Source organism: Thamnophis sirtalis, unplaced genomic scaffold, assembly GCF_051295495.1.
Source record: "Thamnophis sirtalis isolate CommonGarterSnake01/CBP01778 unplaced genomic scaffold, rThaSir2_p1.2 scaffold_3, whole genome shotgun sequence".
Lineage (NCBI taxonomy): Eukaryota > Metazoa > Chordata > Lepidosauria > Squamata > Natricidae > Thamnophis > Thamnophis sirtalis.
In genome coordinates, this window is record NW_028261383.1 from 150,795,868 (window position 1) to 150,815,087 (window position 19,220).

At 41.6% G+C, this 19,220-nt stretch overlaps 2 protein-coding genes and 1 non-coding gene across 13 annotated transcripts in view; 2 read left to right on the top strand and 1 right to left on the bottom strand.

The window, feature by feature from the left end:
* The window catches only part of RNF41 (ring finger protein 41), a 30,692-nt gene extending 23,055 nt beyond the window's left edge, over positions 1–7,637 (top strand). For all 4 annotated transcript variants that reach the window (XM_087710416.1, XM_087710417.1, XM_014065707.2 and 1 more), the window contains 3 exons: positions 780–915; positions 2,562–2,665; positions 5,156–7,637. In XM_087710416.1, coding sequence (XP_087566542.1) covers positions 780–915; positions 2,562–2,665; positions 5,156–5,507 — 592 coding nt within the window. In that variant the 3' untranslated portion in view covers positions 5,508–7,637. The remainder of the gene's footprint in view (positions 1–779; positions 916–2,561; positions 2,666–5,155) is intronic.
* A 6,287-nt stretch (positions 7,638–13,924) lies between these two features.
* On the bottom strand, positions 13,925–14,006 carry TRNAS-CGA (transfer RNA serine (anticodon CGA)). Its single transcript has one exon. It is a non-coding gene; the product is annotated as a tRNA-Ser (tRNA).
* Positions 14,007–16,511: 2,505 nt separating this feature from the next.
* SMARCC2 (SWI/SNF related BAF chromatin remodeling complex subunit C2) overlaps positions 16,512–19,220 on the top strand; it is a 35,110-nt gene continuing 32,401 nt past the window's right edge. For 7 of the 8 annotated variants that reach the window (XM_087710418.1, XM_087710425.1, XM_087710420.1 and 4 more), the window contains exon 1: positions 16,513–16,695. In XM_087710418.1, coding sequence (XP_087566544.1) covers positions 16,585–16,695 — 111 coding nt within the window. In that variant the 5' untranslated portion in view covers positions 16,513–16,584. Of the gene's footprint in view, positions 16,696–19,220 lie in introns of all 8 variants that reach the window. The other variant, XM_087710426.1, reaches the window with a different exon arrangement.

Consider the following 19,220-nt stretch of genomic DNA (forward strand, 5'->3'; position numbering starts at 1 on the left):
GGAAACATTAGTGAGGGCAGCAATCATTGTGCCTGTAGGAATATAATTCTAACGGCTGGGTTGGCAATATATAAATCATGTAACAATGTTGTACCTGTTTCTTTAAATCATGCTGTAAATGTGATTGGGTGCTGTTTCCTCAATCGGCCATAAGAGGGAGCCAGAATGCCTGTTAGCTCTCTCTCTGTTCGTTAGATGCTGGGCTGATCTGATCTGATCTGAGTGCCGTGAGCTATTGTAAGTTTTGCAATTGTTAGCAAACCTTGATTACTGGACTGATTATATGTTACTGGACTATGTTATTTGGATTATCCCTTAACTGAAAGATGTTGATGACTGACTGTCTTTGTCAATGTGACAACGGCTTTGATGATGCATCAGGTATAACCAAATTGCACAGTATTGGCAGCCGGTAGCTTGGGAGTTGTTATTTTCAGGCTCAAGTTTTCTTAGAGTAGAGTCAAGGTGGCGCAGTGGTTAAATGCAGCACTGCAGGCTACTGCTAGATCAGCAGGTCAGCGGTTCAAATCTCACCGGCTCAGGGTTGACTCAGCCTTCCATCCTTCCGAGGTGGGTAAAATGAGGACCCAGATTGTTGGGGGCAATATGCTGACTCTCTGTAAACCGCTTAGAGAGGCCTGAAAGGCCTATGAAGCGGTATATAAGTCTACTGCTATTGCTATTGCTATTGCTAACAGTCTTTTACCTCTGTTCTTGCTTGCTTATCCACCTAAACAGTTTTCTTCTAGGCATTCAATTGTAGTTACTTCTCTGTGCAGCTTGGAAATGCCCAAAGACGAATTGCCGAATCATAACTGTATAAAACATTTACGGTCAGTAGTGCAGCAGCAACAGACAAGAATAGCTGAATTGGAAAAGACGTCTGCAGAACATAAGCATCAATTAGCAGAGCAGGTATTGCATTTTCTTTCCTTTGTCAAACAGCCAGGTGGCTTAAAGGATCCACTGACCTTTTTTAAAGAAGGGGAATGAGAAGGGGACTGTATTTTTAGAAAGTTACTTTGTACATCTTGTACTGAAGTGAAAGTGTGTTGTAATTGTGAATACAGGGAGTCCTCGACTTATGACCCCCAAATTTCCATTGGCTAAGCAAGACAGTTGTTAACTAAGTTTTGTCCCATTTAACAATCATTCTTGCTGCAGTTGTTAAATGAATCACTGCAGTTATTAAGTTAGTAGAATGGTTGTTAGATGAATCTGGATTCCCCATTGTCAGAAGGTTGCAGAAGATGATCACATGACCCCCCAGGACACGGCAACCGTCATAAATACATGCCAGTGCCAAACACCTGAATTTTGATCACTTAACCACAGGGATGCTTCAACAGTCGCTAAGTGTGAAAACCAGTTATGTCACTTTTTTCAGTGCTGCTGTAACTTTGAATGGTCACCAAACAAATGGTTGCAACTTGAAAGATACGTATTCAGATAATCCTTGACTTACAACCACAATTGTTCCATTGTTTAGAATTTCCATGGTTAAGCAAGGCAGTTGTTAAATGAGTTGCCACCCAGTTTTACAATCTTTTTTTGCCACAATTAAGGAAATCACTGCAGTTGTTAAGTGTATTAGGTGGTTGTTAAGTGAATCAGGCTTACCCCAATGACTTCGCTTGCTGTGAAAGATGGCTTGCAAGATCACAAACGGCAATTGTGTGACTCAAAGGCATTGCAACTGTCATCAATACATGCCAGCTGCCAAATTTTTGATCGCATGACCATGGGGATACTGCAATGGTTGCAAGTGCAAGGACCAGTTGTAAGTCACTTTTTTGTGTTGTTGTAACTTTAAACAGAGGGACGCAGTGGCTCAGTGGCTAAGGCGCTGAGCTTGTCGATCAGAAAGGTCGGCAGTTCGAATCCCTAGCGCCGCATAACAGAGTGAGCTCCCGTTACTTGTCCCAGCTTCTGCCAACAGCAGTTCAAAAGGAACCACCTTTTGTGGAAAGGTAACAGCAATCCGTGCGCCTTTGGCATTTAGTCATGCCAGCCACATGACTACGGTGACATCTTCAGACAGCACTGGCTCTTTGGCTTTGAAACGGAGATGAGCACCGCCCCCTTGAGTCGGGAACGACTAGCACATACCTTTACCTTTTTAACTTTAAACAATCACTAAACAAATAATTGCAAGTCAGGGGTGACCTGTATTCCATGGACGTGTATATTAGCTTCGTGCAACATTCCAGACTCAAACATGATTTAATTTTTTGGGAGGAAGTCGCGTAGAACCCACCTGCATCTTTTTGAATCAAAATATGCCTTCTCCTGGACCCCAAAATCCAAGTCTGGGAAAAGAGGCGACTTTGTTCAAAGAGTTGCTGATAGGACACCCAGTTGCAGTTCAAATCTCCCTTTCTTCTTTGAATCTGCATTGCTGCACGCTGTTAATGTGTAAAGCGTTGAGCATTAATAAATGTTTGTGATAACAACTACAGTAGTAAATTATGTTGTGTGCAATATATTATGGATTTTTTTTTACTGATGCTGGTAGCCTCTGGGTCCTATTAGTTAAATTAATGTATAATCCATTTTTGCAGAAACGGGACATACAGTTGTTAAAAGCATACATGCGAGCGATACGTAGTGTCAATCCCAACCTGCAGAATTTGGAGGAAACTATTGAATATAATGAAATCCTTGAGTAAGTACTAATTCCTTACACATCAACCTACAACCAACTTATGAACCCCTCAGAATACAAATCAATCACACAGCCAACCAGAGATGGCACCAACCATCAACCAACCCATGTAACACCCCCCCCAGCACTTCATGTCCAAATGACCCTCACCTGACATGATCCCCATCACAAGACCATTCGCAAGGCGCATCACAAGGCCCTCACTTGACACAAGCCACACCTGATGTGACCTCACCATCACAAGATCTACTGGCGACACAAAGCTCTTATGATAAGAAGAACATGGGCACTGACCTCCCCTAAATTCCACTGAAGATGTTACCTAGCCTGATAAAGAAATATTTGGAAACCAATCCATAGCTCAGAGAACAAACCTCCACCCTCACTTCCCATTATGCTAGCTAAGAATGGGTTATCTTTTTCCAGTTCTGGAAATTGTTTTTCAGGATAATAGTAGCTTTAAAGAAGTAACTCCAAATATTCAATGAGCTGATAACCTTTTGAGATAATTAATTCAGGAATCATAAGCAGGTAACATGGTTTCTCTTTATTTCCTGAGCCATTACAGCAGCTTGATGACTAACTGAATAGAATAGAATAGAATAGAATGCTTTATTGGCCAAGTGCGATTGGCATACAAAGAATTTGTCTTTGGTGCATATGCTCTCAGTGTAACGTAAAGAAAAATAAAATAGAATACATTCATCAAAAATCATGAGAGATAACACTTGGTGATAATCATACTAGGAGACAAAACAATGTAAATTGTAAAGATACAAGCAATATGGTTATAGTCATAAGTGGGAAGAGATAGGTACTAGGAAGGATGAGAAGAATAATAGTAATACAGTCTTAGTAGGTAATTTGACAGTGTTGTGGGAATTAGTTGTTTAGCAGAGTGATGGCATTTGGGAAAAAAACTCTCCTTGTGTCTAGTTGTTCTAGCATGCAATTGCCCTAGAGCATCATTTTGAGGGTAGAAGTTGAAAACAATTTATGTCCAGGATGTGAGGGGTCTGTAGATATTTTCACAACCCTCTTTTGGACTCATGCTGTATACAGGTCCTGAATGGAAGGCAGGTTGGTAGAAATTGTTTTTTCTGCAGTTCTAATTATCCTCTGAAATCTGTCTTGTTTGGTTGCAAAGCCAAACCAGACAATTATAGAGGTGCAGATGATGACTTAACAATTCCTCCGTAGAACAGAAACTGCAGCTTTCGGCAGTTTAAGATGGTTGTTGTTCTATCAATATAATAAACGAGATAAATTGGGACTGATTTAAGATTAATTACAAATGTCAAGGTGACATGTTCAGATTTTATTTTTGAAGCATTGATCTCTTACCATCTTGAAATTACAGATCTTAAGAGTTCTAAGTTCTAATTGGTGGAGACAAAGAATGTTAAGAATGCAAAAGATACTGAACAAAGGTAGATATTTTAAATGTTAAAAATAGTCAAAGGAGTGGAGATCTTATTCAGTGCCAAAGAACATGTCTGGATTACCAATGGAGACCACTTAATTATTGTTAGAATAATGAAGCTTTGAGGCTTCATAGTTCTCATTTCAAAAGGGCCCGTTTGTGTAAACCACCCTGGGAATGGGTGGTATGCAAGTAACTATGTAGATAAAAATATATTCCCAAACGAATTAGGTCAAATAGAATTGGGAGCAATGCTAGAAGGATTCATAATGTCACAGACTTAAGAGTAAACCTCAGAAGCTGTGATTTCAGGATAAGTCCTGGTGCATCATCCTACACAATGTAGAGCCACAGGAATAAGAGATTGTTCTAGAGAGATCACATCTTATGAGGTTCAACAGGAGGTCCAATAAATCAACTTTCTCATCTGTGGCTATGCAGGCTAGATTTACTAGGGAATCAAGAGTGTTTGGATGAATCCAGATTCTTCATAGCTTCCACAAAGAAAAGAAGCTTCAAAACATTTCCAAGATCACTGTATGAAGTTTGGAGGAAATAGTTTTTTAGTGAAAAGTTTGAAATATCTGTCCGGTGGCTTTCTGTTTCCCTAGACATTGTTAATTTTATGTTAGAAATAATACCATGTTTTCCCAAAAATAAGATAGGGTCTTATTTTCTTTTAACCCCTGAAATAAGCGCTTGGCCTTATTTTTTTGGGTGGGGGACATTTCTTATTATTTTTGGGGTGCAGGAAGTGGCGAGCGTGGTCACCTCATGGCTGCTGCTGTGTTGCAATATTTTTGGGGAGGGCTTATTTTAGCACATGCGTTCAAACGCCTGATTGGGGTTATTATCCGGGAAGGCCTTATTTTCGGGGAAACAGGGTACTTTGTACTTAATACACAGAGTAGTCCAAATAAACTTGAGCTTTACTCATCATGATTGTTTGGCAGGGAACCGTCATCCACTTGATCAGAAATACCATAAAAGGAATCTTGCTCTCTAGTGCTATTAGTTTCATCTGTTTTCCTTTCCTCGTTGCGTGACTCTTTTCACTTGACTCCTAGGTGGGTGAATTCCTTGCAGCCAGCCCGGGTAACCCGATGGGGTGGTATGATCTCTACACCAGATGCTGTACTCCAAGCTGTAATCAAGCGTTCCTTGGTGGAAAGCGGCTGCCCCACATCCATCATCAATGAATTGATTGAAAATGCCCATGAACGGAACTGGCCCCAAGGCTTGGCCACCCTAGAAACTCGCCAGATGAACCGACGCTATTATGAAAACTATGTGGCCAAACGCATCCCAGGCAAACAAGCTGTGGTTGTGATGGCCTGTGAGAATCAGCACATGGGAGAGGAGATGGTGCTAGAGCCAGGCCTGGTGATGATATTTGCACATGGAGTGGAGGAAATTTAAAGACTCGAGAGAGATGATAAAACTGTGCTTGAATAAGCCCATTGATTCTGTTGTGCTGTATCAGGGCATCATTCCTCTCTTCGTTGAATAAAATGATATTTCCTAATTATACTGGGCATGAGCCCAGGAATTTATGCAAAATGCCATGCTGCACTCCCTTCTCCTTATGGTCATTAATCCTGGCCTGATGTTGACAAAGATTTCCAAATGTCTACCAAGGAGCACAACAAATCCCTCCCTGTTCCAGAAAGAGCTGTGGTCTTCAGTCATATAAAGTCTTTTGAACTACTGAGATGACTGCATTGGCCTGGATAGCCTGGTTTGGGATCTGTAAACCTTGACTTCAGATTTTGAGAAGCCAAAAGTTATTCTGAAGAATTTTAGCCCACCCCTTCCACGTCCATTTGGCTTTTCTCGTCTAAGGCATCTGTCTGAAATAATGGGATTTACACAGTACTTTTAAGATACGTTTTTAGCTTTTATGTGGAGAGGGATTGTGAGTAAAACATGAGAATGCAGATGCCAAGTCAGAGTTGTAAGTAATGCCAAATGTATACATCAGTCGATCCTTCAATGTAAACTGTCTCGTGGAGCCAAAAAGCCGCGTCATTTGGAGAACAATCCGCAACTCATTTTGGATGTGTTTACATTGTATAAGAAGCGGTCCTTTCCTATTGTGGCTTGGTTTTCAAAGGAAGTCACATTCTTTAGCTTTGTAGCATTGTTACCACCACCACAGGATGAAAAGTGAGTCTCTGAAGCCTAGAGCTCAGTTTTCTCCATGCTCTTGAAACGTTGCGGAAGCATCTTGGATGCTTTGCGGACTTCTCCTTTCTGATAAGAAGCAAGCCTTCAATCGTACACATCACTCCCACCTGATCAGAAATGGTCCCTCTAAATTGCATGTGCCATTTAAAGTTGTATCAACTTTCATAACCTTTTGGAAAAAAAAATACAAGGAGAATGGACTCAGATTTATCTAGTCTTGTCACATTTGCCTATTTTGAAAAATCATCTGTATTTATTTTCTTTTTTTCACATTTTGATGATTGTGTTTAGTCTTTTGTATTATTTTTGTGTTTGTATATTTTCCTTTTATTTTTATTTTTAAAATACAGTAGCTAGGAATGTCTTCAAATTTAGTTTTACCTGTCGAATTTAATTTATTTGCCATCTTTGGTTTCTGTTTATATATATATATATATAGCAACTTCTTTCCAATGCTTTAAATATTTGTTAATTGCTTAAAACATTTCTGCTGGAGTTCTTGAGGACAAGGAATAAATGCATTGATAAAGGAGCAGTTAAACTTGCTCTGATTGAAGTGTTTTGCTATACAGTCCATTTTGAGTGGCTTTCATATGTTACACTGGCTAAATATTCTTCTCTGACTAGGAACATTTAAACCAGGCTTGACTTTTCTTCTAGTGTTTAATAAGATTTTCTTAATGCTCTGATATCAAAGGTTTGCAATGGTGCAGAATTTGGATCATGTCATATAAATAGTTGCTTCTTCAAATGTCTGGGATAAAATTAAAAAAAAAATTGCTCCAGAAATCCTCAGTGGGAACAATGGCTTGAGAAGACCTCCTTGTGCTCTCACCAGAAGCAGCATGGGAAATTTTCTGATTATGTGCAATAGTAAGCGGCCTAATATTATATGATGAGCCTATGATGGAGAATCCATGTTATAGCAATACGGTTCTCATCGGTTACTGGCAACCTCGTCTTCTATGGCAGAGAAGAGAGAGGAGACCCTGGAGGAAGATACAGTAGTTCAACTTCAGTCACCTAACAAAAGCAACGCCTTTCCTTCCATCATTTGTACAAATAAAGATTGTGAATAATTCTCAACATTTGCCAGGCAGATGCTGTTTCGGATTTTCTTCTGTGGGAAATGCCTGTGCTTTTGAAGACTCAGTTTGGTGGCCTTTACTTCTTTGCAAATCTGACAGATAGGTTTTGCATCATTTTTCAGCTCTGCTGGGTCCTCATTTCCCGCAATCTTTCATTTTAATCTTTGCTGACATAACTGCTTTATGCTCTTCCTCTCTCTTCTTCCTCGTCCACACCCCTTTGATGGTAGAGTTTTGTTTTAGAAACCAAGTCTGTCTCTGATAACTGTTTCTAGTGCTGTGAGTTATTACTTATAAGTATTTTAAAAATTCCTTGAATAGTACTTCTCTTTGTAAGTCATGTTAAAATACTTGGACTGTGCATCAAAAATCAGGTCAGTTTTAGGGGTGGAATGGGTTGTGTTCATGTCTGTAATATGGCATGTTTTGAAAGGGGATTTATTTGTTGAAGATTACTTCTAACTAAGAGTCCCTGTTGCTCAGGAATTTGAAAAAAAAAAGCTGCTAAATCCAACCTAATAACTGCATCTTGAGCTAACTGCATCTCTTAATGTTGTTCTCCTAACACACCTTGTCTTTCTCCTCAATGTCCTGCTGTCGCTCTTCCTTGTGCTCTAAAACATCCAATAGAAATTGTCTTGTCTTCTGCCAGTATCCAAATCATTGGTTGCATTTTTGTGTTTTATTGTTCAATTGTGCTGACTGCACTAATAAATTGCTTTTTTCCCCCTTGACTCCTTTATATATATATATATTGTATTTCGTTCATATTATATAGAATGTTGCATCTTGCATGACACATCTGCAAAACTGCTTGATTTCTTTTGGATTAACCTCCTGCAAAGCTGCTTGGTTCCTTATTAGTAGTGGTACCCCTCCCTCTTTGCCACCATTTTTCCTCCCTAATTCCTACAACAAAGGCTTTCCAGGTGACCCAAAATTGATTTCTATTTGGTGTGGGATCAGTAGCCTCCATTCATAATTACTGATTCAGATTTAGCTTGCCCCATTTTCTTGTCTTCTACCTAAGCTTGTAGTACAAATTGGTTCTTAACTCTTAGAGAAATTAGATTGTCAGAGATATTTAGTCTCCAATTTTTCTCAATGGCTAAACTAAAAACAAGAAAGAAGGACCAAAGGGTCACTTGACTTAAGCAATTGCAATAATGAAACTTGCTGGCAAGAAGCAGACACTACCTGCCCTTCAGAATATGGTAGTTTTTATATGGGAATAGTTTTCCTTTGCATTTCCAGGGTATAACTAGGAGAAATCAGAGGTTTCTCATTCAAGCTTGGCTATTGAATACAGTATGTTGAGATTTCCTAAACTATTTATTAGATTTATATCAGACTTGTCTATCTGTACAAGCATTCAAGGCATCTTGACATTATGGTAATGTTATAGGCAGGAGGAAAAAAGAGCCTAGGCTAGCATATATTAAAAGTGTGCTAGAGATGCCATGAACATAAGGCCTCTTCTATGCTACATTTGTTTCTAGATGCTTCTTTTTAGAAATGTCCATTTAGATATGAACCAAATTAAAATCCTATCAAATATTCTGTGCCTATTGTCAAGTCAACTGATTTAAATTTACTCAAGAACATAAATAAACCAAACTGAGTCCCTTAGAGCTTGTTCTATTTTCTGTTACATACCTTACTGATACACTATAGATGGAATAGGTCCTACATTTAATCATTACATCTTGTTACGGGAGGCCATTTTTTTACAAGTTCTGCCCATTTATCTGCTGTTTTTTCCTCTTTACATTTGATACAGTCACCTGAATTCTTTGTTTAGCCTGTCCCAACCCAACATCACAATTTTTACACAGAAGTTAAATCTAAAATAATGTATTTAGGCTATTCTTCCTGAAGCGATTTGTTCTGGAAATCGTGCTTTCTAACCTGTTATGCAATAAGAACTGAATAAAAGTGTATTCCAGATCACTGCCAAGTGAAATGCCAGGTCCTTGAAATCTATAAACTGAACAGTAAACATGGCGAGAAACGTTAGGTTGCTTTCCTCCTAATTCACTTTCAGAATCTAAGCAAAACACTCAAACTCTTACTGAGGAAAAAATACACCGCCCCAATTATGTTTTAGTGATATTATTTTCTAAATCCTCTTCCCCACCTGTTAATTGTTGATATTGCTTATGTAGCCAAACCTGCTACTCAAGTGTGTAAATGGGATTTCAAGAAACTAGATAATCCCACAGCATATCTATATTTATGAATCCAAGATATTCAGTACAATATTGATTTTTCTGACAGATGCATGCTAATGGCATTTTTATTGTTTCACTTTGTTGCAGTAATATTTTTCTAACTATAGTAATATTTTCAGGTGTAATGTTGCCCAGATAGGATGGTTAAGTGCTTGATCCTTAGCTTACTGGGAAAACTGGAGCATATATAGTACTATAATAAAATTAGGGAAGCATTTTTCAAATTAGGAGTAATGCACTCTGGGTACACACTTTTGAAGATCATACCTGTAACTAGTAACTTCAATAATTGCTTATTGGCCATATTCATTTGAAGTTTATGTAGTCCAAATCATCTGGAGGAGGAGAATTAAATTCTGAATTAGATTACCCTCAATTGCAAGAATGTCTGCTATTTTGGAGAAGTGATGATGATCAAATGACAATGTATTGTCATTCTTTAGGATTTTTGTATCTGAGTTGCAGAAATTCAGATGGCCATTTGATAGCCTCAAGGAGATAGTGAAAACTACTCTTAGTGTTATAAATTTAGGCTACTCAGATATAGTTAACCTTTCTGTTCATTGGAATGGTTAAAGGTACAATTCCCATTTGTATTATTTGAACTAAAATAATATACATGAAATTGCATTTTTGACTATATTAACCATCTTCAATAGGACGACTTCTCCTGGATATGTGTAAATATTCTTACTTATATATAGCAATAGCAGTTAGACTTATATACCGCTTCATAGGGCTTTCAGCCCTCTCTAAGTGGTTTACAGAGTCAGCATATTGCCCCCAACAATCCGGGTCCTCATTTTATCTACCTAGGAAGGATGGAAGGCTGAGTCAACCTTGAGCCGGTGAGATTTGAACAGCAGAACTGCAGTCAGTTGAAGTAGCCTGCAGTGCTGCATTTAACCACTGCGCCACCTCGGCTCTTCAAAAAATGAAGCAGTTATTGCAATGGCTCTGCTGATTTATTCTGCAGAGAATATATGTGTCCATACTCTTCCCATATATTTCATTTGCCTGCCCAAGAAAAACAGTCAAAGAGCAGTTAACTTATAAGGTCATAGGCATGTTATCTTATATTTATATAGTAGTGTATTTTGCCCTCTGTTGGGAATAATGTTCCTTGCATTTAATCTTTGATGTAGCCCTATTTGTTTTATGCTGTAATCTCAAGTGCAGATTACCAAACTTTCTGGTCAAGCTGAGATGTTAAAATTCCTAGGTTTTTTTTTCCTAAGGAAAAAAATAAAAGACTCCAATGATGTTTGTAGCTAGTCATTAAACGCTTCACAGCAGATCAAATAGGTAAAGCTAAATGATAAGTAACTTGTTCAATTACCCACAAATTTTCATTGTAGCCAATCCTCATCTAACTTTGCCTAGCTCTCCCAAGTTGCCACTCTTCATCCTAGCCAAGTTGGGTCAATCTGCAAAGCTCCCTGATTTCTTTCATTATTTTCCATAGCCTTCCTCTGCTTTTTCCTCAGACTGTGTCAGTCTTTTCCTCTTTCCTTTCTGCCGGTATTACTTCCGCTGCTTCATCACTGCTAGGTTACGGCTACCTTCCACCTTTACTTTGGATGTCCCTGGAGCCACATGGAGCCTAAAGAAAATAAGGAAAATAATTATTTTCAATTCTCAAAAGCAGGAGGAGTTGATGGTGTCCCTAGGTCCATGAACTGCTATAGATGATAACTCTGCTACTTTCCTGTGTTTAAGCATCGAAATATTTGAACAGATTTAAACAGGGTTGGGGTATTGAGGTGTTGCTGAACTATAGCTCCCGATAATGTAATTAACCATGAATGGCAATGAATGCTGGGAATTGTAGTTCATCAAAATCTGGAGGGCACTGGTGGTTCAACTCATGTAGTGGCATGTAAAACCAAAAAGCAATGTTAAATACTGTATACCTTAAGATTTTCCAAAAGCGCCAGTTTGATGTAGTGATTCAGGCACCAGGCTAGAAAATGGGAAACAAGGAGTTCTAGTCTCACATTTGGTATGAACCAGCTGAGTGACTTTAGGTCTCTCAACTCTAGGAAGGAGGCAAGGGCAAACCACTTCTGAAATCTTACAGAGAAAAAAACTTCCCAGATATTGCTATCATATATGTCCAAAGACCAAGATCTGTACCCAATTCACAGGCAACCCCCCCCCCAATAAAAGCTTCAATTTATCTTCTCTCTCGAGCTGCCTGTACTGTATAATAATAGCTTTGCCCAATGCGACTGGCAAACAGCATTTCATTTTCCAAGGCAGGAAAACAATCCAGGAATTGGGGAAATAAATTTGCCTTCTGTTCCTAGAGAGCCAAAGAAGAAATACTTTTCCTAGGGTCAGGCTTGGCCTGGTGTACACACTGCGAACGAGGCAGGCTGTACCCAGAGTATACAAGGGAGTAAAAATTAACCCATTCTCCATTGAGGCAGCTTTTCCCCAAAGCCACCACTCTTGGCTTCAACCAGTTTCGGAGGATTGCAGTTTTTTAATTCCAAATGGCTGCTCTTCAGCTTCTCTCCTGAGCAGAGGCCAGACAGGAATTTCCTTTATATTCTCAGCACAGAATAAGCCTCAAGCTGTCCATCCTGAGGCACTGTTCCAAGATGGTTCTCAATAGTCAGCAGGGATCTTCTGGCGATGGTATTTCGGGTGGAACCCAGCAAGGTTCAACTGATGCAAAATGAACACGGTATACCTGAGTTTCCTGACCCGATATTCACCCACTTCAATATTCTGGACTTGGAGTTGGGCAGCTAATTCAAATAAAATTCAAGAGGTAATAACCTCCCTCCTTCTATCACATTGGAAGATATAATTTAGTGACAAGAGCCCGGAGACTTGCAGGGCAACCTGTCTCCTACTATCTTTGTCTGTCCCACAGGAGACTCATGAGGCATGCCTTCTCGGATTTTTTATTCATTTTATTTATTTATTACATTTATTCCACCACTACCTGTCTTACCACGGGGTTACTCTTACCACAATGTAACTTGTTACTCTTGGCTGGAAACCACCTCTCTTCCTATACAACCCGGAGGGCATTAAGAGGGCCTTTTAAGATACGGCTCTTCTCTCAGGATATTATGGCTAAGGCAGTATTGGCAAACCTTTTCGGGATGGAGTGCCGAAACGGGAGCATGCACGAGTGCACGTGCCGGAAACCGGAAAAGCAGCCACATGGTACACATGCACGTGCCGGGAAGATGATCTTCCAGTTTCCGGCACACGCATGTGCACCAGCCACATGGTATTCCAGTTTCTCTCCCCCCCCCCAATTCATGTGTGAAGACCAGCTGGCTGGTGCACGTTTGCCGGAAACCGGAAGATCATCTTCCCAGCACGCGCATGCACACTGGGCAGCTGCTCTTCTGGTTTCCAGCACTCCCATGCGCTTAAAGACCAGTTGGCCGGTGCAGAACTGGAAGAGCAACAGGCGATGGCTCACGTGCCCCGAGATGGCTTTGTGTGCCACTTGTGGCATGCGTGCCGTAAGTTCGCCATCACTGGGCTAAGGTACATGAATTCATCAAACTGGGTGTACACATGGAGTTAATTTGCCCCAGTATGGTTTGTGCGTGCGTGCCATATATTGTATTTTGATACTATTAATCCTTTGTAAGCCACCCAGAATTGTCCAGATCTGTGAAAATAGCATCAAAAGGGGTGCTTACAGTCCATTGAAATCCTGTTGCCAATTCCTTAAAAAAACCTACACTGTGTATTAGGAGATGTCGATGCTTTACCTTTTTTTTTTTTACAAAATACGGAGGAGAATTTTCTACAAAGGGAAAGGCGTCAACAACGAGCTCAACTCCTGATCTCTAGATGGGCATATCACGCCCAGACTCTTAAGCATGCCATGGCAAAGTTGTTTGCTGAAATCTCTTCCCTGCTGTTTTCTTTTTCCTTCTGCAATTGTAGCTACTACAAAAACCAAGCTTAGCCGTCTAAGAAGGATAAAGGCCACCCTTAAGCGAGCTGGCTTCCCGAGTTAAGAATGAAAATGAGAGGCGTAGTAGACGCTTTCCGTCCACGCCCTGCCTGAACCGACACGATCCTGGTCTACGAAGCGCCTGATCCACCAGCTAGCGAGCTCCGTCAGCGCATGTCCTTTGTTTCTTCAACCGGAACACAGCACACACACGCACACACACCCCAAATAGAGGTCCTTTCACACGGACTGACTCTCGAAGGCCGGACCGACTTGTTCTCTCTCGTTCCAGCACGCATCTCCCCCACAATTGCTTTCCAACCGGTCTCTCTCTCCCCCCCCCTCCGGAGATCGTCAAAAGCTGTTTGGGATCGCGGGCCATCAAAACGAGATCGTCGTCACGAACAGGATTCGAACCTGTGCGGGGAAACCCCATTGGATTTCGAGTCCAACGCCTTAACCACTCGGCCACCGTGACTCTCGGGCCAGGGCTGCTTGTAGCTTCAGCTAGACAGATCCATCGAGAGGCTGGATTGTTTTGGGGTTTTTTTTCTTTCCTTTTTCAGAAAACGGGGAAGAAAGAAGAGGACGCCGCGGTAGAAACCTTTTTTTCGGGAGGGGAAAGGTGGGAAGGCGAAAAGATTTCCCGCCAGCCCCACTCAGCGCTCAGCCAAAAGAAAGCACCGATGCTTCCCCCCCCCTTTTCTCGCTCATCTCCTTCTCGCTTGCATGGCTCCTCTGCCTTTTTGGCGTAGTCGCAATACGGACTCCATTTTTGAACTTCACTCCCCTGTTCCCGATTAGTCCCTCTTTTAACTTTTCCCCCGCCGTCTTATTCTCCCTAACCTGCTCTGATCTCCTGTTTGCAGAAGACTTGAGATCCGCCCCCCCCCCCCATTGATCCATGTCTAGGAAGCGTGCAATTAGTAGTCAAGAAGAGCTCCTGCGCATGTACAGAGTGCCTTTCTAAACGTGGTACGGTATATCTAAAAGAAACGAGCTGACAATTGACAACGGCTTCTTGCAGTTGAGCCAGAAGTGATGCAGATAAAGCGATAAAGGAGGACGTGTTTCGTGTTTGGTGCTAAAACACTTTTTTTGGGGGGGGGGATGTGACGTTTTCTACACAAAACCCTGCCCGCAGGCAGGCCTGAGAAGGGGGGGGGCATGGAGCTCAAAGGGGGTCCATGAAGGGGGAAATCAGCAAACTAAAGCTAATAAAAAAAATTATGTTAAGATCGACTATGTCACAGGGGCGACTGGTAGATTTGGCAAGACTCAGTATTGAGCCTGATTTTGCAAAAAAACGATAGATTTTGGTGACGTGATTCGCAATTTTGCCAGGAAAAAGGCTAGGAAAGAACCTTTTGTTTAGAAGAATACAAATGCCATTACATCTCAACTATGATAACTGTTAGGAGTTTGTAATCAATCTAGTATTAACTTCGTTACTTATGTATATTGTTTCATTATTGTTTATGTACTAATGGCTATTATCGTTTCTTATTATCTTTTACAGAAGTACTTGTCCTCTTTTTTAATATATTTGCAAGTATGTTTGAATGTAATTAATAAATGTACAATTATGACATCATTGATTTATGTGTCCATGTGTAGGTGAGGGGCCCCATATTAGTCTTGTTCCAGCACTTAATAATCCTCTCGGCAGCTCTGCCTGCTGAAAAGGCAGGGAAAGCTCGTGAAAACAAACGGATCTGGGTGCCAAGTCTCACGAAAGCAACTTGACCATGAGCATTTTGACACAACTTGATTGCATTGCACCCAAGGAGACATTTTGGAATCGCAGCCAAAGTTTTCTTGGGATTATCACTCCACAAGCGATTTCCAGCTCTTCTTCTTTTAAAATACCTTACTTGGGATTATCATGTTCCTTCTGGTCAGTTGTCACACAATCGTTTTCTAAATCAATACTGCATTTCTTTCTTGAGGTGGGAGCAGAAATTCGCCTTCCAAACGCGGTCGCCTCAGCTAAGCACGGCAGTTGCCTGTTCTTTCTTCCGCTCTAAAGGGGAATATCGGAAGAAAGCAAGGATACAAGGTAATAGAATAACACAGTTGGAAGGGACCTTGGAGGTCTTCTAGTCCAACCCCCTGCCTAGGCAGGAAACCCTGTATCAATTTAGACAAATGGATATCGTCTTAAAGACTTCCACTGTTGGGGCATTCATGACTTCTGGAGGCAAATTGTTCCACTGGTTTAATGGATCTCACTGTCAGGAAATTTCTCCTCAGTTCTAAGTTGCTTCTCTCCTTGGTTAGTTTCCATCCATTGCTTCTTGTTCTACCCTCAGGTGCCTTGGAGAATAGTTTGATTCCCTCTTCTTTGTGGCAATCCCTGAGATATGGGAACACTGCTGTCATGTCTCCCCTAGTCCTTCTTCTCATTAAACTAGACATACCCAGTTCTGCAACCGTTCTTCATATCTTTTAGACTCCAGTCCCCTAATCATCTTTGTTGCTCTTCTCTGCACTCTTTCTAGAGTCTCCACATCTTTTCTACATCGTGGCGACCAAAACTGAATGCCGTATTCCAAGTGTGGCCTTACCAAGGCCTTATAAAGTGGTATTAGCTCTTCACATGATCTTGATTCTATCCTTCTGTTGATGCAGCCTGATACAAAAGTAGGTGGCGCCGATTAAAGTCTAAATTTAAGGAAATGGTCGTGATTTAGCCCTCCTACCTACACACACACACACAGCCCTAGAATTAAAAGCACACAGAAGAAACACGTTCCTTTTATTAAATTAGCGACGGGCTGGAAAGGAAGGCTGTTTTTTCAGCAAAGGCATTTCCCGCCTTCCGCTGCGTGTCAAGACCACCTTCTGCCAGTAGGAGGCGAGCCAAGCCGGCCTAACCCTCAAGCGGCCTGGCTTTCTCCTTTTTTTGGCCGGCAGGGGCCGCTGCTTCCGGGGGTTCGGCAGGGCAGAGCGCTGTCGCGGCCGGCCGGCAGAGGGCGCAGCGAAGCGCTGTCGGCCGTGGTGGCGGCGGGTAGGGGGAAGAGAGCGGCGCGGCCCAGGCCGGCGGCGCTGGGAAAATGGCGGTGCGGAAGAAGGACGGCGGCCCCAACGTCAAGTACTACGAGGCCTCGGACACCGTTAGTCAGTTCGACAGCACGCGGGTCTGGCTGGGCAAGAACTACAAGAAGGTACCGGCCGGGGCCAGGCCTGGGCCTGCCGGTGCTCCTGTCCGCCGTTTAAGGCGACACCTTCTGGAAGCTCCCGGGGGAGGGAAAGGGCGCTTCTCTTCCTCTTCCATTCCCCTCCCGTCGCGGAAGCCAAGCCGCTCGCCATCCTCCTCCTCCCGGGCCGCAGATAACCCACCGCCCCTCCTGTGTTTCCCACCCCCAGCAAGATGGGCACCTTCGGGGCAGAGGGGAGGGGGAGGAAAGAGGCGGGGGTGGGTGGCGATGATGATGATGGCATTGCCAAATTGGGGAGGAGGAGGAGAACCGCGGACTCGAAGAGAGGCGAGATCCCCTCCTGCCCATAGTAGATGATGATGGGGATTTCTGTTGACCCCACCCCAATTACCGGGAGGGTCCTTTGAAACCGCGGCTGCTGCTGCTGCTTCTTCCAAAGTCCCCTTTGCTGCTCCGTCCCGCTTTCCTCTGCCAAAATAAATCATATAGAATAGAATACGAGATAGAATAGCAGATCCTCCCTATTTTTTTTCTTTTTGCAACGATGTCTGGTGGTTTTGCAAATTGCAATGCCAGACTGGTGGCATTAGAGACTGACCTTTTAGCATCGGCTGGTTCCACCTGCTGCCCTATTGTCCTCTGGATGCGAACCCTTCCTTTCCATGGGAACTTTCCTTCCCGTTGACACTTCGGCTTCTTAGAAGCAACCCATAATTTGACTTCAGGGATTTCTTTCCCAAATTACAATAAGCGTGGCCTTTGGCCTGCAGAGGCGGGCAGGTCGTGAAGCGTCTTTCTCTTTTGGGAATGGATGGATGGGGCTGAGCTTGTTCTTATATTTTTTCCAGGAGAAATTCTTTTAATCCTCCCTTAATCGCCTTCGGATATTCAGCCTTTCGCTTTTGTTTTGTTTCTTTAAATGGATCCTTGTTCGCAAAAGGTGGCCGTGCTTTGCTCGCAGTTTTACATCTGGGCCTCATTCTTGCAAGAGAATTCTTGGTCAGGAAGACAATTGCTTTTGTTCTTTTGTGCTTTTTTTTTTGCCTGTTCAGTTATTTGCTCCTTTAGTGTTTTCTTTGCAATCTCTAGTCAGGTGAAAGGAGCTGAAAGCCAAAACACTAGTATTAGAATCTGTGGAATTCATTTTATAGACTTGTACACACATATCCATATATCTCTGTCTATAAACAGTATAGAGGGAGGGACTCTGAATCATGTTATTAGTTTGATAAGAGGCAGGTGAATATACTCCCAGTTGTTCTATATATCCTCAGGTCTCTTCTGTTTTGGTGAGATCAGCCTTTTTGCAAAAGTAGCACAGATTCTTGGTTCTCAGGCTTTTACTTTCAAAGAAAAGGAGAGTGGCTGAATCACCAGGCAACACTTTTTTGGAGTGACAGCTGTGTGTCCTGACAGTTCACCATTTTCCTGGAAAATCATATCTCTTGCCCATTTCCTTTCCCATTTGTATCCTAAACTGATATTACTAAAAATTAGTAACATGCAAGTCCAACAATTGGAAGCTATTATTTTTGCTAAGCAAATTCCAATTAGGCATTTTCCCTGTCAATATACACACATTCCCGTCAGCTGAGTGACTTTCATGCATATCCATATTCTACTTATGAAGGAAAGTTGCAGATCCTTGATTTTGCTTAAGGATAATGCAATAGTGCACTGTTATATAACAGTGCTATATAATTGCTATAAGCAATGTTATTTTAAAAACCGATGTTTCCTTAAAATACACTTCTTTTTAACATGTACAGTCCAGTGTATACTTGAACAGAATAAACGTATTTGAACGTGGATGAAATTCTACGTAAATATATACGGAATTAGTTTTTGGTTGTAGTTATATTCAGTACCTGCTTTCTTTCCCATCTCCCAAATTAAAATTATGTCCCTTTTCTTGGAAGAGGAAAAGAAAATGCATCCCATTTTCCCTAACTGACATACTTCCTTAAAAACCAGTAGGATAATAGACAAGGCCACTAAGAAGTAGAATTTTAAGCAGGAGCAATATACTGTATTTTTCAGAGTATAAGACCCACCTTTCCCCCCTAAAAGAGGATGAAAATTTGGGTGCATCTTATACACCGAATGTACACCCACCAGCCCCCACCCTTTGGCCTCTGCTCCCTGCAATTTACCTCTTTGTAGCAAACATTTGCCAGCATTTGCAGTGTCTCCACACTCTGCTAATCAGTCCTAATCCATTGGTATTCTAATGGAGAAGCTGTTCCCACTAACAAATTAGAAGAGAAAAACTTCCTTTCCTGTGACTCCGAGATTTTGCATCAGAGTCCCCCAGTCCTTGAAGGATATAATTATACAATTAATTTGTAATTGACTCTATATGAAGGATTGCAAAAGAAGAATATGTATATACTTTTATATGACACTGGGTTCTGTTTCTTCATGTTAGGAAGAGATATCTAAAACTTGATATATGAAAGAAATCCTCATTCATCTATTGAAAGATGAAATGAGCATTGAATAATATGAACATCAATGTCAGTAGCAATGCC